Below are 23,126 nucleotides of genomic sequence, written 5' to 3'. Positions count from 1 at the left end.
ATGGGAAAAAATTTTGTATTTTTTTAATTTTTATTTTGTTGGCAATTAGCAAAAAAAGGTCTCCCACATAAGGGTTTGTCAAGGGACAGACAAGTATAAAAGTGCACTAGGTGCGGAGGCTTATCGACCATTTGAGGGCTTATTAGCTAGGCACCACATGAAGAAATAAAAGTTCTTTACATGCAAGTCTTAAAGATTTGCAAAAGTCATACAAAACTAATAAGCTTCTCCTACCATACAATAATTTAGAATAAAGGGATAAAACTAACTCCCCCTCCCTTTCCGAGCACACGACTACAATACTATAGTGCAGGGATTGAACTTTATACGTACCCATCCACTGTCCAGTCATCCATCCACTATCCATATGACTGACTACTAAGCTAGGCAGCGGTGATCTTAAAAAAATAAAATTAGTGTTTATAGAAATGCTTTTCATGTAAGTGCTCTTAATTTGATAAATTCACCGGTTTGTGTTTGTATGGTTCTTATAAATGCACCTCATGCATTTAAAAAATTTCATTGTATTTTGATTCAAAAAAATTAGCCAGTCATTTTTTTAGCTCTTAAAAGGAATTTTTCCAAAACATCAAGATGTTTATTTTTCATCCGTCCTTTCAAACAGGTTTAAAACTTTAAATAGTTCCAGAAGTGTTTTCTTCTATCCTGGGTTCCCACCTGCCATAATTAGCACTTTAGGAATGATCAATGCAAATCCAAAAATATGACTAGAAGTTATGTTTCAAGTCAAATGGTGGAAACCTTACCAAAAAAGGAGAAAAAAATAATATTGTCAATTTACCTAAAGCAATTGGACATCATCAAGGACTTAGGAAAGAAAGACTGAGCACACTACTGAGGGGATTTTTAATCACATGAAGAATGGTTTAGGAGTTATATAGTACTGACACAAACAAAACATCATATACATATATAGATTATAAAGAGCAACAATGCAACAGTAAATTTCAAATTCAGAACATTTTGGAAGTTACAATTAAAGTTTATGTGATTTGCATGGAGACATTAAGTTAAGAAATAGTTTACTGAGGTAAATTATCGACTTATTCCAGTTAGATGACTTGTTTTATGTCCTTTGGGAAGTTGCCATGTGACAGGGACTGTTAGGTGTACCTTCAATTCATTTCCCCATCTTGACCACATGTTTTATTAGCACACACTATCTTCCCTTCGCTTTTCATTGGGAAATTACATCATTCACACTCTCATGTTCATGTCATCATCAAGTAATCAAATAGCGCCAATCCATTTTTATCATGTATTGCACTAGATGTAGCCTCAACAATGCAATGAGAGTTGCCAATTTCATTGTAAACTTATTTGGAATTGGGATGATTGGGTACTCTCTTTGGTTATTGAAAGTATGGACCACGGTGATGGTTCAAGTGGGTTTTCCATCTTTGGCAATTCCCAAGCCATGGTATATATATATATATACACACTTCTTTTTAAATTTATTTATGTATTTATTTATTCTATTAACATTTGGAAATGAGTTCATGTTCTTATTCATATTTCATAAGTTCATATGCAATTTCAATATATATATATATATACTTCTCTTTCTCACCATTCTTTTATATTAGCGCTTGAAAATGAATTCATGTCCTTGTTTCACAGGTTCATATACACATTTCTTGGTGTTGGTATCCTTGTTTGCTTCGGCGCACTTCTTGGGTACATGGTTTCCAATTATATGAGTAGAACTTCTCTTTCTTGTGTATCCTTGATGCATTTGAGGACCTTTGTTAACTCTCTTTCAACTTGGGTGATTATAAAGGAAAAAAAATATAGAGATTTGTTACTTTAATTTCTTAAGTTTTTAAAAAATAAAATATTTTGTTTTTGTCTAGTATTAAGTGGAGCACAACATATTTGTGGTTTGTTATGGACAAAACTCTTTCCGGAGAGGTTAAGAACGACTAACGAATATATATATTTTTTTTTTAATAAAACTGAGTGTTTGCCAACTATATATATATTTATGTATTTATATATCTCCCATTAAAATTTTATCCATGTTATATAAATCCTTCATAAAATGTTATGGTTAAGGATATGTCCTGCAACAAAACATCAGCTAAAATTTTGTTTTAAAACTATCATCAATCTTGTATATCAGTATTTTATGAAGGTAATATAAATATGATTTGTATGACAATATATATTTATATACTTTTCTTTAGATATATATATATATATAATAATGTACTAGATTTAATGATACTCAAACCATCATAATATTTTTTTTCCTTAACATGCTGATGGTACACACTGTTTCATGGCTTGGTTTTAGTGCTTCAAGTGGTAGCCGTTGTTGTAATTTTGTTCCGAATAGATTGGCAAGCGGTATGGAACTCAGTTTTTTATTTCTCAATCTTTTATATAGAATCCTTAAATAATTAATGTATTTCTAATGATGACGAAGTCATGATTAATGTGGCAGGTGATTTCCAAATACATTGATGAGGAGAGCGCTGAGATCAAGAACCTTTGGATGTTCCATTTAGACTTGTGTCACTTGATTGGCGTTGTAATTTTAATATCAGAGGTAAGTTGTCTTCTTTTTTTATATAGAATAACAAATAAGATTTTTAGAATATTAGAATGGGAAGAGCAGGCATCCATGCCTTGCATTTATTTTTAATACACACACAAACTTAATAAGTTCGCCCTCAATTCAAAAACTTGTTTTTGTCCTAAATAAATAAAAAAATCATTTAATTTATTATCAATTGACCATTTAGCAAATAAACTCAGAATAAATATCCCTCCACAGCAACTTACTGCTAAAAGTCTGATGATATATACTGATGCTTGTATTTGTTGGTCTTACAGGCCATTGTTTTGATGCTTGCCATTGTACTAAGAGCCCTAGGGCCAGAATCAAGAGGCCATTGTCCTCAACCAATACGAACAATCTTAAGGCAGTCCTTTCTTGTCGAGCCCGGGTTGCCGCGTGGACTTCCAGGATCATCAACCCTGGCCTTCTGGAGGCGATTTCAGGTGTAAAAAACACGCAAAGCTTGCTTCTTAGTTCTAACAGCATTACAATGCACAAGTTATACTATGGTTTGCATTCCTACCAATCAATTCATTCATTGCAATGTTCCAATGTCCAAAGTTAATTAAGAGCCAAGCAAATCATATACCTACCTAACAACCAATATTTGTTGCCAGTAATAATCCAATATTTCAATCCACAATCAAATTTAACAGAAATCCAACTGATGATATATGAATTAATGAATACTGGCCTGAATTGTTTGGCTAGCCTTAACAAAATGACTCAAACGTCAACTTCAAAAAACAAAAAAATTCACAATGTATGGTTGAGGGAATTCATCATGTAATATTTGGAATACAAATGCCCACAAAGAACTGATAAAGAATGCATCACTATTTGCTTAGTCATAACATGAATATGAAACTTGCTGCCCTAAACCTCTGAACTAATACTTGGATGAGGGATGATACTTTTAACTGGTGTGGTGTATCTATGATGGTCGGCTATCTGAGTTATTTTGAACCTGAGATGAAACACCATAATTTAAGACATGGAAGCATGAAATCATGTTGTCATCAAATCCAAAAACCAACTCTCTGAAATGCTCCAGAAAATTGGAAGTATTTTTTTCATTACCATTTTTTGCCTTTTAACATAAATTCACCTTGCTCATTATTAAGCATAATCATCACCAAGAGCAACACCAACCTTTGTTCTGGTTAAACATGCAAAGAACTAGAAGTCTCAAATGCCACCTGATTTTAAGATGTTCTTAAGTTTCTCATTGGCTGCCACAAGTTCTGCAGCGATTCCAACTTCATTGGCTGAATGCCCTGCATCAGGGACTACCTGTATCCATGAGAGAGACAATCAATTTATCTCACAAATAAGTATTACTAGCTGGAATTAATCTGTACAGTGACGCATATATGCCAATGCAATTTCTCAATATTAAATAGCACTTTTAACACACGTGCACATGCACTTACACACGAGGTGATTACATGGGACATTCCATTGTTAAAAATACAACTATGCAAAGCCAAAACAGTTTACAATTCACACATACAAATTTGAGCTGCTAATGACCCTGAAGTTCGCTAGAAGTTTATTCTCACAGCATAAAATTACAAATTACAGGATACTACTAGCATTCTTTCACAAACAGAAAAACTTCAGGTAAACTATCCAATATAAATACACACACGGGTGTGTGCGCGCAAACACACAAATAATGAATTTAACAGTCAATACTTTGGTCCCAACAGTTTAAATTTTACATTGTAGTTTGTACAAGTACATGTTTTGTCTTGCCTGTCAGCCATCTACATTGTAGTTAGGGTTATCAAGTAATAGTTAGGCTGAGGAATTCTTGACTGTCCAAATGTATGGGGGTGACCTCTTAATCTAGACAGAGATGGTTTCAGACAAAAATGAAGTACAATATATATAAAAAAAAAATCTAAAAATCATAAAATAATATGAAATATGATAATTGGCGAAAACTATAAAAGCAAACATGAAACAAACCATGCTTCAATACTCAATAGCCAATCATTCCTAAAAGCATAAGTGTCGATGGCATAATTCAACCACGAAAAATTTTCTTATGTATTGAGCTTGGGCCTAGATTTTGATACATGAAATGGATTCACATTCCATATGGTTAGGGTCGTTAGGATAGATTAATATATTCAAAATTACTCGACTGACTATATATATGTAACCTTAGGTAGGAATTAATTGATTAATCACCCCTTGCAGCGCCACCATGAATTCTAGGAGACAAATAAGTATTTTCTTTAGGCAGTCCCAAGCCCCAACTACCTAAGTGGTAGCGCTTGACAACAACACTGCACACCTATCATCTTTCAAATTACAGTTTACCACCAACTCCTGCCAAATACGAATTTAGTTTAGCGATATCTATCAAAAACTACCCACTTACCTCCTTTGTCTCTTATGAGTTTGAATTAAGTAATCTGAATTGCTTAAAACTATAGATAAGACAAGCCTCGAATTAAGTGTTTAATCCAATAGACCCAAGTAACCTTTCACTTGGTTGTCTGCATCAATAGATAATCCTCTCGCACCATGGTAATAATAACATTAGATAGTTTGACAAAATTTTATCAATTTCTAAATCAAATTATCCAAATTGTTCTACCATTTGAACCTCAGAAGGATTTTTTCAGTTTAGCAGATCTAATCAGAACAACACTTGATGCAGTGACTACACACAAAACAAAAGAGCTTTCAAATATATATAACACTTCAAGTATAAAGGACTACGTGAGGAAAACACTTTGTCAGACCATTCTCAGTAGAAGAGAACTTTCATAATTAAGGTTTGTTGCTTGGCCCAACTCCCAATATAAATTTGAATAGTTTAAGCCAATATTCATATAGATAAAAGTAAAAAGTTTGTGCAAAAGTAATGAATGAGATAATTGCCCCAATCATTATTCTCAAAATTTTTCCTTAGATAACATTGAAACAATGCCGATATCTCAACATTCTAACTAAAGTGCCACAAAACTTTAAACCAAAAAAATTGTGCACAAAGGATCACACGCTAACCAGCATCTAAATTAAGACTAACGCTTTCACTAGAATATAAACATATAATAACGAAAATAGGAGTGTCACAGATATCAAGTATCGGTAAATAAATCATCTATAGAAGATAGTTGCACAAATTACAATATGTAATTGTGTCTATAAAAAAAGTAAACAATAACAATAATGTTAACCTTGAATTCTGCCTCTGGCCATTCTTTATGAAGATCCCAGGCAGACATCATTGGACAGCAAACATCATATCGTCCCTAAAAAATAACATATACAGAATAAGAACCAATCAGACAACTTAATTCAGCTGTTAAAGAAACTAGAAATTGATGCAGAACTTTATTTGCAGTGTATGACTTAACAAACAAGTCCTATAACAATCAAAGTACCGTTATTGAGAATGTATCTATAAAAATTAAGATTAGTATAGGGATTTGAAATAGAATAACATGTCTTGTCCTACATGATGGGTCCTGTTGGAGAAACATAAGTAGAATAAAATAATAAAAATGCAAGGACTTCAATCTAACATAATAATGAAAAAACAATAAGGGCCTTTCCTTATTTAGAATTGGCTAATTCTCGACATTCCAAATTAACCAATCATTAATCCTTGTTTGGTTCAAAGGGGGAGTAAGGAGAGGAGAACGGAGGGTTTGAATAACTTTAATGTTTGGTTCAATGGAGGAGTGTGGAGGAGTAATATTTTTTTTGTTTGGTTAGGAGTGAGAAGAGGTGTCACGTGCATTTTACTAATTTACCCTTTTATATAAAATTGATTATAATATTTTTTCATGCATATCTACAATTATCTTGTACTGTTAATATTAATATTAATATTGGTAATAATATTATTTGCATAATATTATTAATATTATACAAATAATAATATTATTATTGAACTAATATTATAATCACTCATTTTTTTCTATTTTTTTATAATCTCAAAAATTATATTAATATTAATCTTAATTAACACATTAAAAAAAATAAAAGAAAACAAAAGTAATATGAAAGATGAAATTAGGATTTACAAGGACATTACAATAATTTCTCAAATTGATGAAGGGCAATTTGGTCTTTTCATAGGGATTTAAAGTTAAAAATTTTTGTTGAATAGTCCCACCCCTCCAAAAGACCCCGATTTGGAGGGGTGGGACGTGAGGGATTTGGAGGGGTGAATCATTCAAGCTTGCATTCTATTTTATTTCTTGACCAGTGTAGTTGGGGATTCTCTCATATAATCTCATCCTTTTCAAGTTTGCTAATTATATCATCTGTCTCTAAATTGCCACTACTTAGGAGTTAAGAGATTATAAATTTTATTTGGACTTATATCTTAAGTGTTTGGTAAACTTAGGTCTTCATCTATTGTATCTATTTCTAGATAATCTTGATCTAATGCTAGACAATTACACTTATCTACATCTTTACAGCTACAAGAATGGGACTGAGAGGATTGGTAGGGAGAGCCACCACGCTTCTCAGCGGACTCAGAAGTATAAGCCAAAAAAGAGGCTGCAGCAAATTGAAGACCATTCGGGAAAAAGGAGCAACCATGGAATGTACCAAAAATAAAGTTCAAGCCGAGAATGAAAACAATATTTTTTAGATGTAAATCCCTGAGGCAAATGCAAGCACTAGGTGTCAAGGAATTTGTTAGGGTATCGGCCGAAGTATAAAATTGGAATTTGTATTTACGAAGTTCAGTATCATATTTTAATAGAGTACCATCCATTTGTTCTGCAAGAAATTGGGATTCTATAGGTATGGGTCTGTGATACTGTAAAGGTACTAATTTTGAATCTAAAATCGTATTGCTACATCCTGTATCAACCAATCCTACTACACCATTGTTGAATTGAGATTTTGCATTTAATGTATATACCGTAGATAGGTATAGAGGTTCGTTTAGTAGGGAATTGGCTTAGTATAATATTATCAACTTGTAATAGATCAAAGTTATTGTTTTGAGTGTGTACTAAAGCTGGTTGAGTCTGTCTTTTAACTTGGTATTCTCTAAACCGAGTTCGAATAAGTTTTGCAGCACGCTTAATTTTTAGCTTTTCGACTAGTAGCATTTTTTCTATCCTGTCATTTATACAAACTAATTTTCTATGAATCTCTTCCATACTTATTTTATTTTTTCTTTAATTAGATTATCTAGTTTTGTTATTGTATTAGGTATTTGTTTGAGAACCATTTCTATTTGTTCAATTTTATTTTCTAAAGACAATATTCTTAATTCTAATATTTCATTTCTGTTACAATTTCTGGTGGGTTCTACTTCGAAGTTTAGGGGGATGTCTACTAATTTTTCTAAACAAAACTTACAGCTTTCTAATAAACATTCTGAACATTGATACCTGACTTTTAGATGAGGATATCTAATGCAGAATACACAAGGTTTATCAGGACTACCACTATTGTTTTTCCACTTATGTTCACAGACCATTGTTATCAAAATATTGTTCAAATTGGTTAAATTCTTATGTTTCCAAAATATCTAAATTTATATCTATCAATTGGTTTTCTAATTCAGTATCACTACTTATATCAATAGGTTTTTGGTCTTGGTATTTTTTTATATATTTTCTAATGCAATCCAAATCATTAGTTGATCTTCCTAACACTACTGACCTTAAATGAGTAATTTTATCATTTTGTTTGATTATTTCCTTAAGTTTTTTAAAGGTAGTTTCCAATATTTGTGCCTCTTTTAACACCTGAATTTTTACCTTTTGGTTTCTCCTATATTTACCCCTACGATATTTGGGTATATAATTTCCCATTATAGTTCTTCTAGTATATGATGATATTTTTCTAATTTTTCAGAAGATGCTAAATGTCCTTTTAATCTACTACTCTGTTCTATAAGGCTATTTGAAAATTCATTTTCTTTTGTATCTAAATCATCTACTTCCCCATGGATTTCATCTACACTTATTATACTATATATACTTTCTGTGTCACTAACGTATTCATCTATATGCAATAGGTCTTCATTAACACAGTCCACGAGAATGGATTCTTTTGTATGATAATTGTGCCTTCGTGTACAATTTCGAGCTAAATGATCCTGGTTATAAAATAACAACTAAGAAGATAGAAGCAACCAATGAAAACCATAAAGAATTTGACATGCATATAAAAGATTTACAAAAATTTGGAGTTATACAGAAAAGTATTAGCCCACACATAAGCCCATCATTTATAGTCAATAAACATAGTGAACAAGTAAGAGGAAAATCTAGGATGGTCATAGACTATAGGAGGTTAAATGATAACACAATAGATGATGGTTATAACATACCAGACAAAACAAAATTAATTAATAGCATTTAAAATAGCAAAATATTTAGTATTTGATTGTAAATCAGGCTTTTGGCAAATAAGAATGCATCCTGATAGTATAGAATGGACAGATTTTACTTGCCCCTTGGGACATTTTGAATGGTTAGTGATGCCTTTCAGCCTTAAGAATGCACCTAGTATACTTCAGAGAAGAATGGATACCTGTTTTAGCAAATACAAAGATTTTGTATGCGTATATATAGATGATATTTTAGTTCACAGCAAGAATAGAGAAGAACATGTAGGACACCTAAGAATAATTTTGAATGAATTTTCTAAGCAAGGAATAATATTAAGCAGTAAAAAAGCTTTATTTTTCAAACCAAATATAGAATTCCTAGGAGTAGAAATAGGGAATGGGAAGATAAAATTACAGCCCCATATTAGTAAAAAAGTTATAGCGTTCCCTCCCTTTAGGACAATAAAGGAATTACAAGCCTTTTTAGGATTAGTAAATTATGCTGGACCTTTTATCAAAAACTTAGTAGATTAGTAGGACCATTATACTCTAAATTAGGACCAACCAGCTTCAAACTATTTAATTCAGAAGATATTAAACAAATAGAAAAAATTAAAAAACTAGTAAAAAGTTTGCCTAATTTAAAGTTACCATTAGAATCAGATTATTTGGTAATCGAATCAGATGGATGCGAAATTGGATAGGGAGCAATATTAAAAAATAAACCCCATAAATATTCACCAAAAATGGAAAAGCAGATAAGTAGATATAGTAGTGGGAAATTTAAAGAAAAGAATTTAACCTCAAGTATCAACCAAGAAATATTAGCAGTAATTTATAGCTTAGATACTTTTAGACTGTTTTTACTTAGCAAAAAAGAAATCCTGGTAAATCTGATTGTGAGGCTATGGTAAAATTTTATGAAAACAAGAATAGTAAGAGAATTAGCCAGCAGAGATGGTCAGCATTTAAAGATAAAATTATTAATTCAGCCTACAATGTTAAATTTGAACATATCAAAGGGATAGATAATGAGTTAGCAGACAAATTGTCCAGAAGTATCAAAGAGGATCCTCCTTAAAGATTCTTTTACCTCAGTATATTCATAGATTAAATTTCATTCCTGCATAATAGGTAAATAAACCTTTTACTTGACCATACTCTTAATGTCTGATGGGGTTTACATAACCAGTAAGTACCTCTGTATCAACATTAATGTGGAAGTAAAAGAAACTTGATCCCTTAGCCCTTAGTTGGACCATATGTGATAGCTTTAACGGGGATTGCAAAGCCAGCAAGTTCCTCCGAGTCTATAGCTACATTGGCAACTAAGTTACCTCTCCCATAATTTCTATGTTTACATGAGTTACTGATAAATGGTATTTTTACAGTTATGTTAGTTTCTCTCAGAAAAAGCTTAACATTCCCCATAAGTAAATCCACTGAATTGCCAATCATCCCCCATGGTTCCCCTCTATCCTTTAATATTCCACTAAACCTAGTCCTAGACCATAATGAAAGAAACTTTCTTGATAACATTTGGGCTAATAACAGAAATCCTTCATTTCCTAATATCCTTACAAAGTTTGCAGATTATCTCCATTCAAAAACCTGGAAATCCAGCTCAATGATCCAAATCTCAGGCCTAGATCTTTAGACGCCTTCCTCGAACTTCAACAAACAAACCAGATCATGGCTGGCACTATTAGGGAACTTGAACAACAGATAAAAAGTTTAGAAAAAGAAAAAACTAAAGCAGAAGAAGAAAATGTGATTATGACAAAAACAATGGCAACAAGAAATGAAAAGACAAGAAGAAAGCTATGAAGAATTTCTTTCTCAACTAAATCCAGTGAAGACAGTTATTATGAAGATGGTTTATTCTCACAAACAGGTAGAACTTGAAAATCTAACATGAGTAGTCCAAGAAATGGCAGCAACTCCGTTACTCAGGAAGCCGGGGATCAATTTCTGTATAACCAGATACTCACAACACAGAAATTTGCAAATGCCTGAGGAATTCACCATAACTCAAGCAACTGTAGACCTTTCTAGGTGGGCTGGAGAATTTACAGTAGGAAACCAGGTTATCTCTCCCAACACTTTATTCGAAAATGGTTTGTTGAGCAAACTAACAATTACAAGGCCCTAACAAATAAAAAATTTAAATTTTCCTTAGAGACGGAAGGCCTTGATCGGAGAGATATTAGAACAAAGGGAAAGAGACTTCATGGTGTTAAAAATTTCTTAGTACCACAACATTATCAAGATTATCCTTGCTCTGTCCAGCATCACATTTTAATAGAATTAATTATGGACCACTCGGGTGACATACATAGGAATTATATTGGTTTTCTACTTATCATATCTCACTCTACAAAAGAAAGGCTGGCATGGTGGATTGCTTATGCGCTAGCGACAGCATCAAGAGCTCATTCAACCCATTCTTTCGTTGTTAAAGAAACAAACATGAAAATCTATGCCTTATTTAAACTCATATTATAGAACACTAGTGAAAGGAACTCTTTATACAGATGCCCCATTGACAGAACATTTCAAGAAATTCAAAGCTCATTGGCACGTTATATATATGGTTAACTACAGGGTTGACATTGAAGAAGCTCCAGAAGGAGATGTAAATCTCAACACAATAGATTTATAGTATCTTGAGGCTTTAGATGATGTGGTGGATGATATTGGAATGGCTAACTTAGAAAATGCTATGGATGGATAGATGTGAAGGATATGATTGTAAAAATGTAAAAATAAGATAATCTTAGCCTATAATCACTTCCCACTAGTGGAAAAAACTATGCAAAGATTCTCCCTTATAAATTGTGTGTGCGTGTCAAGGAAAGACAGAAGGCATCTAGTTCAAAGTGGTGCTAGTACACCCACTATTAGAGACCTTTTTTTTTTTCCAAAGTAGACCTCCAATAATAAATAAAAGGGTAGATGGAGAAAGTCTATATAAGAGGAGTCCCTCGTTACTCAGTGGATATCGAGTCTTGTGATAGTCTGAGGAGCTTGTAACTACTTGTGTGCAATAAAATCCTCCTGGTTTTCCAGTTTAGTGTTTTTCCTTTAAATAGAATTGTAGTTTAGCTATTATCCTGTGAAATATTGATAGCATGAGTGAGCAATTCCTTCTCCTGAAAAGGAAAAGAAGGTATATGGTTCTATAATCACGGAAGCAGATGGTAAGCAGCCAAAGCTCCCTGAGGAACGCTAAAGGTTTTCCTAGTTAGTAAGTCTACTCTCATATGAACCTTGTAAATAGGACAATATTATAGTTACTATTTTGTAAAACGGCACTAAAAGACCAGCGAATAAGTACCCATGAAGCCATAGATGTATGGAATTGCATATAGTGATATATAATACTCTTATTAATTGGTAGTAGTACAGCTCTTTTTTCCCAAAAGAAAACTCTAGTAAGACCACAAGGAACTACGCTTAATCACAAGGAATAACAAGAAGGATATGTAGTATGGTAACCAAATATATCTCCTTAGTACTGAGTAAGGAATTTTTCTTAAGAATGTCTCCAGTTTATGTTGCAAATGAAAATCTCTAGTGTTCCTCAGGGAGCTTTGGCTTACAGGTTCGGCTTGATACCAATTAAAGGGGTCTACTATATTAAACTAGCTTTACTCGGTCTCAAAATTACTTTCATAGTTTTACTAAAAATTACTTTCATAATAATATTCATCATATATTGTTTCTAAAATATTATGATATTGTAACAATATATGATAATATATTAATTTATACCCCAAGTCTTCTTCAATAAAAGCATTATATATATTAATATATGGGCTACCGATATATAAATAAACTTAAGATACTGAAATCATAACTAATTAATATAGGAGCCTAGGATCTAATTATTCTTATGAGGTACGTGTACCCCAGAAAAGTACAATTGGACCCCTTTAGGTGATAGGGAAATGGTTAGACCAGGCTGGGTCTCCCTATTTTCCTTGTAGTCCATGGTTTTCGGGGTTCATTCCCCTCATGGCCACAAATGTTTGTAATTTATATCGTTGTGGCCACAAAAAAAAATTTTGTAACACAAAAGTCACTTAACTTTTCTTCGGTTGCACATGTGGCCATAATGGCCTATTTTAAGGCTTTTTCCGGCGAGTTTGCTGATGTGACGCTAACATGGCGCTAGAAACTGCCTTAAAACAAGGCATTATGGCCGCACGTGCAACCGGAGAAAAGTTAAGTGGCTTTTGTGTTAAAAAAAAAAGTTTTGTAACCATAGCGTTATAAAGCGCAAATATTTGTGGCCATGAGGGGAATGAACCCATGGTTTTCTAATTGTACGATATACCTCATAATAATTATTATGATAATTTTTTATAAACATTTTAAAGGGACATACAAGAAATATCTTAACTGGACTCATTTTGAAGTCATAAATTTTTGTAAAAATAAAACTATGATAGCACTATTTAATAAGTAAATCTTGCTACTTTCAAATAAATAAACTAAGCTACTATCATGTAAATAAGCTAGATTATCTTGAGGGAAATAAATTACACTGCTTTGCATAAAATAAACTAAACTACCTCTAAGAAAATAAATTACACTATTTTGCAAAAAATAAGCTATGCTACTTTGCAAAACATTAACTGGAGACATTCTTAAGAAAAATTCCTTACTCACTACTCAGAAGATATATTTGGTTACCATAATCACATATCATACTTGTTATTCCTTGTGATTAAGCGTAGTTCCCCGTGGTCTTACCAGAGTTTTCTTTTGGGTAAAAGGAGTTGTACTACTACCAATTAATAGGAGTATTATTTATCACTATATGCAATTCCACACATCATACCTACGCTACTTTTCCCCTACGGGCCTCATGCCATCATGAGTACTTGTTCGCCGATCCTTAAGTGAGGTTTTACACAATAGTAACTATAATACTGTCCTATTTAGAAGGTTTATACGAGTAACCTTACTAACCTTGAAAAATCTCCAGCGTTCCTCAGGGAGCTTTGGCTTAAAGGTTTGGCTTAAGCTGCTTACCATCCGCTTTCGTGATTACTAGAACCATATACCTCCTTTTCCCTTTCAGGAAAAGGAACTACTCACTCATGCTATCAATATTTCACAGGATAATAGCTAAACTATAATTCTACTTAAAGGAAAAACACTTAACTAGAAAACCAAGAGGATTTTATTGCACATAAGTAGTTACAAGCCCTCGGACTATCACAAGACTCGATATCCACTCAGTAATGAGGGGCTCTCCTTATATAGACTTACAAAGACTCCATCTACCCTTCCTTTTATTTATTATTGGATGGCAACTTTGGAAAAAGAAAAGGTCTCCAGTAGTGGGCGTACGAGCACCACTTTGAACTAGATGCCTTATGTCTTTCCCTGACACATGCGCACAATAGATAAGAGAGAATCTTTGCACAGTTTTTCCCACTGAGTAGTGACTAAAGGCTAAGATTCGCTTATCTTTACATTTTTACAATCATGCCCTTCATATCTATCCATCCATAGCATTTTCTAAGTTAGCCATTCCAATATCATCCACCACGTCATCTAGAGCCTCAAGATAATGTAATGTTGAGATTTACGTCTCCTTCTTGAGCTTCTTCAGTGTCAACCCTGTAGTCACTCATATATATAACGTGCCAATGAGCTTTGAATTTCCTAAAATGTTCTGCCAATAGAGCGTCTGTTTAAAGAGTTCCTTTCACTGGTGTTCTATAATATTCGAGTTCAAATAGGGCATAGATTTTCATGTTTGTTTCTTCAGCAACAAAAGAATGGGCTGAATAAGCTCTTGATATTGTCGCCAGTGCATAAGCTCTCCATCATCTCAGCCTTTCTTTTGTAGAGAGTAAGATATGATAAGTAGAAAACGAATCTGATTCCTATGTATGCCACCCAGGTGGTCCATACTCAACTAATTCCATTAAAATGTGATGTTGGACAGAGCAAGGATAATCTTGATAATGTGGTGGTACTGAGAAAATTTTTAAAACTATGAAGTCTCTTTCCTTTTGTTCTAATATCTCTCCGATCAAAGCCTTTCAGTCTCCAAGGAAAATTTAAATTTTTTAACTGTTAGAGACCTGTAAGTGTTAGTTTGCTCAACAAACCATTTTCGAATAAAGTGTTAGGAGAGAACCTGGTTTCCTACTGTAAATTCTCCAGCCCACCTAGAAAGTTCTACAGTTGCTTGAGTTATGGTGAATCCCTCAGGCATTAGCAAATTTCTATGTTGTGAGGTTCTCCAAGATATCTGGTTATACGGAAATTGATCCCCGGCTTCCTGAGTAATGGAGTTGCTGCCATTTCTTGGACTACTTCTGTTAGATTTTCAAGTTCTACCTGTTTGTGAGAATAAACCATCTTCATAATAACTGTCTTCACTGGATTTAGTTGAGAAGGAAATACTTCACAACTTTCTTCTTTTCCTTTCATTTCTTGTTCACATTGCTTTTTCATGATTACATTTTCTTCTGATTTAGTTTTTTCTTTTTCTAACCTTTTTATCTGTTGTTCCGCACCCCTCCAAACTCTTACTACTCCTAATTCCCCCAACCAAACACAGGTCACCCTCCCAACTCCTCCTCACCCCTCCAAAAAAACCCAACCAAACAAGGGGTTAAACAAAGAATACAACCAAGTCTAAATCTAAACTAGTGGCATATGCAAAGCTAAAAACATGCATTTTTTGGATACAAAAGGCAAAAAAAAGCCTTCTACCATTTATGGGGGTATGCTCTTATTGAATTGATTGAATTCTCCTGCCACAATTCCATCCAAATTCCATCCATGAGTCATATCTTTACAGGTTCAAAGCATAAATCCTGAACTAACTCCATGCTTTTGTTTATTAATTTGTGAAATGTCAAAACAACAAGAGAAGCTACTGTGCAAAAATACCAAATAGTTTTGTAGTGTCTAGATGATAAATTAAACGGAAAAATACATGACAATTACCTGCACAATTACAGTTTTAATATGCCGTATCTTGTCAATATTGCTCACAAGGTATGAGTCAGCAGGCAGAAAACCTTTGTTCACAAAATAATGGTTCTCAATTCTGGCAAATGCCTGCATAACAGAAAGAAGACACTAATCAACATGTGAGCTCTTGTTTGTCTCATGCTGCCTTAGCCGACCTGACAGCAACAACTATTTTTAATCATTTGCAAATAAATCCACATTGGCAAATGAAAAAATTAAATTAGTAAAATGCTGCAAAATCTGTCATGCAAATCAAGTCATTGACTACTTGATCAGCAGACTCTTAGAAGATATAAATCAAGAAACCAATCTAGAATAGATGGTCTAAGTTGATGGCAGAAGCAATACAGTCTAAAGTTCATCATAGATGTATGAAGCATACCAAGCATTCACAAGAAGTACAACTACAAATTTTAAATCTGAATATAAGAATCCAATAGGCAGTTAAAAATGATTGTTCATTAACAGACTGAAAATTTGAAGATAAAATCTAAACATACACCTTTCAACTAAGGCATTGTTCAATTCAAATTACAAAATACCAATTAATAAATTGATGAAAACAATGATTAAAACAAAGAGGGACAATTGGGTAAAACACTTTCCATTAAGTTGCTTGGATCGATATACTTTCAAAAAGTTGAATACAGAAGAACTTCGATAAAAAAAGATCAAACCCTACAACTATTTATGCATTTCATATGTGCCATAATAGAATATACAATTACGCTTATACCAAAGAAGGAAATCATACTCTGGCATATAGGAAATACATACCAAGTTGAATGTATCATCTTCACCCTTCTTGATGTTTGCTTCATTAGGAATAAGATGAGCAGTCATTAGTTCCCATGTAGTCCATATCTTAGCAGCCATGAGCTAAGAGAATAAAATATTGGAAAATGTTGTAAGCAGAAATGCATTAAGCAAACTAAACAAAATTAAATGCAACTTTCACCTATTGAAACATAGTACAGCATAGCAAAGAAAACTCATACTTATAGCATGCAAAGATTTGTTAAAAACCTATCCTGCTTTTCTAAAATAAGTAATCAAGTGTCTCAAAGAATGTACCATAAGCAGTGGAATGGCCTTCAAGCTATTCCATTCTTCATTAGATGGAACTTCATTTAAGAAATTTGCTTTCTGTTATTAAGTAGTGTGGTCTTCCTAGAATAAGCTGGATGTCAACGAGTCTATTAATGGTTAATAAATATATTAAATTAACTAAAAATTGTAAACGTTATTCATATTAATTTATTCTCGTGGTGGTGTTTTTGGAAAAAATTATCGAAAAATCACTAGAAGGTATAGTACAAAAGAATTTTTAAAACACTTGTCCCTAAGGACCGAGATAGAGAGGTTTGTTAGAGATGCTATCTTTAGAGAAGCATTCACACCCCCTCCACACAGGACTTTATTGGCAATCTTCTCCCAAGATTCAAGCCTCTTTTTCCTCAGACCTGTCACCTGTGCAGCCCAAGGTGTCGAATCCGCCCTTGTGTCTTTTCCACTAAAACAAAATTGTGAGAAAAATCAAGGAAGAAGAAATCTCTAAAACCTAGATTTTGCGGAAATCTTCTTATGTCTATGTGTTAAGATTTAAGATTTGCTCTTCATATCACAAGAAGAGGAATATAAAGATTGGTTCCATTATCTCAGCAGACTCAAACTTTTAAGTCTAGATTGAATTTAAGCTTTGAAGACAAATATAATAATTAAGATAATGATCCAAAAATATTAACTTCAAAGTTTAAAGCAAAACAAAGGAAATTTATCAATTAATTTCGAATCTTGTCTGGTTGTAGGGTTAGAATAAATTGTGAATCTGTGATAAATTAGCCCTCACGCCCAACCAACCCCCAACCCTGCCATTTGTTATCAAAGATGTGATGAATTAAAAAGAAAGATCAAAAATCAGAAATACTAATTATAAGTTCTAGAACTGATTAGGTTTGGCAAGACTAGTCTAGATCTAGGCTAATATACAACTAAATAGCCCTCGAAACACTAGGCAGGCATCTAATTTGCCTAAACATTACCTAGGGTTTTAAGTAGTTTACTATTACTTTAGTAATAATTCAGCTAACACATGGACAATCATAAATTCTGAACAACCAAGACATCTTTATCAATGCCTTCAATAGCACTTTAGGGGTGTTCACTTAGGGAAGTGGTGGAGAATTCACCTCCACTTCAGATGTTCATCTGTTCTAAAGTGGGGGAAATGAGACTTTTCTCACTTTTAACACTTCTTTGATTTTAAACTAAGCTCACTTCAAAATTTCTACACTGAAGTAAGAGACGTGAAATTTTATATAAGCTCACCCCATCCAACCCCCCCTTTCAAGGTTTCTTTCACTTTCCGCAAAATGAACTACTGGAAGTGATATTAACTTATAACCACTTCAGAAAAATATCACTTCCCCCACTTCTTCACTTTAGACTACTTCCCCACAAGAGAATGCCCTCTTATTAAAAGTATCTACGAAATCATTTTCAGAACAGTATGATAATCCCGAATTCCAACAATGTTTGCTTAAGAAGCCGAAAACGGGCATAAAGGATGCAAGATCTTTGATACTCATAAATTAAGGAGATTGATGTCTTTTGAGACTGTTTATTAAAAAGTTCATTAAGGAGATTGGTATCTTTGGATTTATTTATTTTAGTTCATTTAGGCACTTGTTATCATCAGTTATTTATATTTATATTAAAAGTTCAATTTTCAATTAAGTCTTACAGCAATTTGGCTTTCCTATATTAATAAGTTTGATGTGTTTAGGAGTTCTCTAAAATCGATACAATAAAGGATCTATTGCATTGTAAGAAAGTCTTATTCGTTAGTTGTACTATTTTTCTCCATTAATATTTCTTTTTCTTTTTGTTTTTTGACTTTTAGAGAGACTTTATAAGAGAGTTGTTGCCCGTTCGGCATTAAAGATCATGCCTCTAAGTCGATTTTCCACAACATAAGTTCTACACAATCCTTTGACAAGGAACAAACTTTAGTTTTAGAGATTCGACCAAGGAGTTGAAGAGATTAAAGCATGTATTTTCAATTCTTTTCCTCAGTATCCCACAAGTAGTTTCTGGGAAAGGACAGAAAAACTATATGAAGAGTTGCTATTCTCTGGGATTGGCTTTGGATCTGTTAGACACAGCTAAGGTGGCTGGAGAAGGCCTCCTTCAAGGGAGGCCCAAGCCATGTCCAATCTCCATTAGTGACAGTGACCATATAGAAAAGAAAACAAGTGATGTTTACTCTATTCTTCTTCTAGCAGTCGCAAGTTTATTCAGTTTTGCATTCTTCACATAAAAATATGGAAGGTACCAAGTTCTAGGCAGAGAACTATGTTTAAATCCTAAAAAGTGAAAGATAACTAAGAGAGAAATACACAGAGACCTTAGTTTAGACACCTAAAGCTTTCTAGAACATCAAATAAAATTGGAAACAAAGTGACAATGAATGTAGGAATATATACCTTGGTTTGCATATCATCTGAATTCAATCTCTTGTGGTATGCTTTGATTAAGCTGCCTCTTTCGTTTTCAGGAATGAAATCTCTAAATGGCTCCCATGCTAAAATATATCTCAGGTGAAAAATGTGATTTTCATGTTGGAAAAGAATAAGTTCAGACAAAATTTTAATGAGAAGGTGTGAGCAGAGTTATATCATCTGTAAGTAAGCATTCATCTCAAATAACATTAAACAAGGTAACTGAAGATAAAAATTTAGAAGTAAATCAACCTAGGAACCCTTTGAACCAAAGCCAGCTACTAGAAGAAAAATCGTTGATCCTCTAGAACATAATGCTGTGTTATGTTATGGCTACTTACAACGGTGATACCTTGAAGAAATTCATAGGCTTGTCGTGTAAGATGAAAAGTGGTTCTATTCAAAGAGGTGAGGAATGGCTATACCAGAAGATGATTCTCAAAATGACTGGCCTAATGATGTTATCAGTTGTACACTAGATTGATTATCATCTTCCAATATTGCATCTGCTCATGCAACTTTGGGCAAATTATTTCATAAAACAATGACATACGTTTAAGTTATTTATAATGCAAAGACAATAAACATACAATCCAAATTAGAAATTCAAAAACTGATAAAAGCATGAATCACAGACAAACTGAAGCAGCACGAGTTGAAAAGTGAAAACAAACATGGGCAGCCATATAGGCTCCATACAATATTCTATCATGGTCTACTTCGCTACAATACAAACAATAGTTATTCATACTGAAGGCATAATGCACTTTCTTATTCTAGATATTGTTTGGCCAATTCAAAAATATCAAGAAAATACCATCTGGGAAAATAGCTGCAGCACCGCCCTCATAAAACCAATCAAGCTCTTTCTTCCTCAGCAAGAAAATTCCTCTAAGAACAATTCCAGTTACCTTAGAAAACACCATAAACAATATGTTAAGAAGAATTGAATAATGAAATATCATGACAAAGTTCAAGCAGATCATTAATAGACACAGTGAAATATCTCTGACATAACAATAAAAGGGAATCCATAATTCACCTTGTCAGGGTGTGATTGACTATATGCAAGAGCCAGTGTGCTTCCCCATGAACCCCCGAATACCTACATAATTCTTAAAAACATAATCATATTTTGCAATAGCAACAAAACATCAAGGAATAGGTATAACAACCTGCCATTCTGAAATCCCCAAGTGTTCTCTTAGCTTTTCAATGTCATCTACCAAGTCCCAGGTCGTGTTCTCCTCTAAGCAGGCATGGGGAGTACTTTTACCAGCCCCTCGCTGGAAATTGAAAAAATGCATATGCTTTAGTGAGATCTTAAGGAAAGATTTTTCCTTGATAAATCAAAAGAATGAAATTCAGAAGCACACCTGGTCAAATAAAATAATTCTGTAAAACTCAGGATCAAAGAACCGTCTATTATTGGCTGACGTACCAGCCCCTGGCCCCCCATGAAGAAAAACAACAGGCTGCCACACATAAGATACAGACAGCCAAAACAACCACAATAGAGACCTTGAGAGAACAAATTTAGAATGAAGAGTCATTGCCATAAAAAAAATAAAAAATAAAATAAAAAAGGAAGCTAGGGCATTACACATATTAATAAACAAATTATAACTTTGATAAACAATCACAGCACAATACCGAAGAACAAGAAAATCACTACATTCTTGACATAGCAGCCTACCAAATTGTTCATTCTCTAATTATAAACTCATACAATTAAATCTTTTGCAGTTCCACACACTGACACCGACAACATATAGAGAAAGAAGAAATTTTCAAAAGATCTAGAAAAATGAAGGAAAACTAATTATTCATACCCTAATGCCTACCAAAAGACATGCTCTCACACAGATTACAAGCAGATCATTATTGATATCACTAACTAAATGATCACAAAATACAGAAACCACAACAAGTTCACTCACATGCCCACTTGGATTTCCAGACTGCTCCCAGTACAAAGTATGAAGATCAGATACTTTCAGATACCCTGAACTGTAAGGCTCTATAGTTGCATAGAGATTCCTGTTCAACCCTTGAGCCTCATTGGATGCATCAACAGATGCTCCTATCTGCTGAGCCATAGCAGAACAATGATTCTCAACACGCAAAACAATTCTATGCCTCCCTGTACATCATAATTCCAAAAATTTCTCAAGAATTGCTCTTTTCTCCCACAAAACTATCATACGACAACCATAAGGAAATTGTTTATACCTGAGCGAGAAGAAAGGGATTGAGATTGATTGAAGCGGAGAAGAAATGGGGTGTAGGGTTTGGGGAATTTGGGAATGCGCGGTGAGATGAGTCCTACCGCGGGAGTGGATGTGTTGTGATGCATTCTCATTTTGGAGCATTTAATGGGCTGGATGGATATCGAAAGACTGTTTTCACGAGCGAGTAGTTCGGATTGATTGTGCGTGTCCAAAGTTTCATTTGGTTTGGCCGGCAGATGGGGTCCACCAGGTCGACTTGATATATATATATATATATACATATATAATAAGAGAAAAGGTCTTCTTTGGACGAGCATAGACATCCACAGAGACCTACAGTAACACTAAATTGTAGCTACAGTGAGAGTTAATCCTAGATTAATGAGTTCATTAGTTTGAATAGTGTCCGATCGTTGGATCGAAATCCAACGGTCCAAAGCAACGTTCACAGATTAAAAATCTATGAACGTGTATAGAGGATCGATCCTCATATAATAATATTCACTTTGCCCAGTGAAGCTGTTCTGGCATATATTTTGCCTCACGTGATACGTAATATAAATGTAGTGGATAATTACTATTCCTCCTAACAGATAATTTAGTATAAATAATATTTTTTTTATTTTGTAAATAAATATATTTAAAAATTAATTTAAATTTGTATTAATATTCATAATTATTACTTAAAAAATAAATTATTAATTTAAAAATATTTACTTTTATTAATATTAATCAAATTAAACTTTTGTAGAAGCTCAAATAAAAGTCATTGTTTGTGTATATTTAAATTTCTTTCATCCTTCCTAGCATGCCTTTAGTTTTCTTGTAGATTTGAGAAATTTTGTTGTTCTAAAATTGTTTTCCAATTAATATTACAATCAACAAAGGATTGCCAATTTAAGATGCCATACCATAAAAAATTATAGAGATGCACTCGTAGGGCATGTTTGTTTCACTTCATTTTGGGTTGAAGTGGCATGAAGTGGATATTTCTCAACCACTTCAGTGTGTTTGGTTGACCGAAATTAATTCTGAAGTGCATGATTTGCACCAAATCCCTCTGACTTCAACATTCAACTTTCCTCAAAGAAAGCCCGAAGTCCACTTCAGTTATTTTTCCACCTTTGGCCATAGTGTCTCGCCATGCACGTGAAGTCACATGGCCACATTATGGGCACCCAGTTCCCGGATTTCATTCTTCTCCCTCCTTACTTTTTCTCTATCTTGCAGCGCATCTCTTCTCTTGCTGGGCTTCTTTAGGCAGTGACCATTCACATTTCCCACCCTTCTTATCGTCTCCATCATTGACTAGCTAGCTTCACCATCTTCTTGGTTGAGTGCCACTAGTTTTCTTTTTCATTGTAAGGTCACTCCCCATCTTCTTCCACAACCATCAATTTCACCAAATCTAATTTGTATGCAAGGTCTATTTGGTCCTATTTTTGGAGGCAAATCTATCTTATGACATGTTTAATTTT

General features: G+C 33.5%; 2 protein-coding genes across 4 annotated transcripts; one reads left to right on the top strand and one right to left on the bottom strand.

Moving 5' to 3' along the window:
- The first annotated feature begins 1,218 nt into the window (after positions 1 to 1,218).
- On the top strand, positions 1,219 to 3,033 carry LOC120258711 (tetraspanin-19-like). Its single transcript, XM_039266155.1, has 5 exons — positions 1,219 to 1,441; positions 1,642 to 1,741; positions 2,290 to 2,370; positions 2,468 to 2,572; positions 2,860 to 3,033. The coding sequence occupies exons 1-5, from the start codon at positions 1,278 to 1,280 to the stop codon at positions 3,031 to 3,033; spliced, it is 624 nt and encodes a 207-aa protein (XP_039122089.1). The 5' UTR covers positions 1,219 to 1,277.
- A 206-nt stretch (positions 3,034 to 3,239) lies between these two features.
- On the bottom strand, positions 3,240 to 21,810 carry LOC120258437 (proline iminopeptidase). Of its 3 annotated transcripts, XM_039265849.1 has the most exons (12): positions 21,650 to 21,810; positions 21,358 to 21,560; positions 20,794 to 20,892; positions 20,593 to 20,703; positions 20,460 to 20,522; positions 20,235 to 20,328; positions 19,403 to 19,500; positions 16,695 to 16,796; positions 15,891 to 16,004; positions 5,782 to 5,856; positions 3,737 to 3,877; positions 3,240 to 3,551 (listed from the first exon to the last, which is right to left on the bottom strand). In XM_039265849.1, the coding sequence occupies exons 1-11, from the start codon at positions 21,777 to 21,779 to the stop codon at positions 3,773 to 3,775; spliced, it is 1,194 nt and encodes a 397-aa protein (XP_039121783.1). In that variant the 5' UTR covers positions 21,780 to 21,810; the 3' UTR covers positions 3,240 to 3,551; positions 3,737 to 3,772. The 3 variants fall into 3 exon arrangements, with proteins under 3 accessions (XP_039121783.1, XP_039121784.1, XP_039121782.1); XM_039265850.1 differs by having other exon boundaries at positions 3,240 to 3,877; positions 20,794 to 20,938; XM_039265848.1 differs by having other exon boundaries at positions 3,240 to 3,877.
- Between the last annotated feature and the right edge of the window lie 1,316 nt (positions 21,811 to 23,126).

The sequence above is a fragment of the Dioscorea cayenensis genome, chromosome 4 (genome assembly GCF_009730915.1).
Source record: "Dioscorea cayenensis subsp. rotundata cultivar TDr96_F1 chromosome 4, TDr96_F1_v2_PseudoChromosome.rev07_lg8_w22 25.fasta, whole genome shotgun sequence".
NCBI classification, from domain to species: Eukaryota; Viridiplantae; Streptophyta; class Magnoliopsida; order Dioscoreales; family Dioscoreaceae; genus Dioscorea; species Dioscorea cayenensis.
Note: the sequence above shows the minus strand (reverse complement) of the source record. Positions and strands in the feature narration are given on the sequence as shown.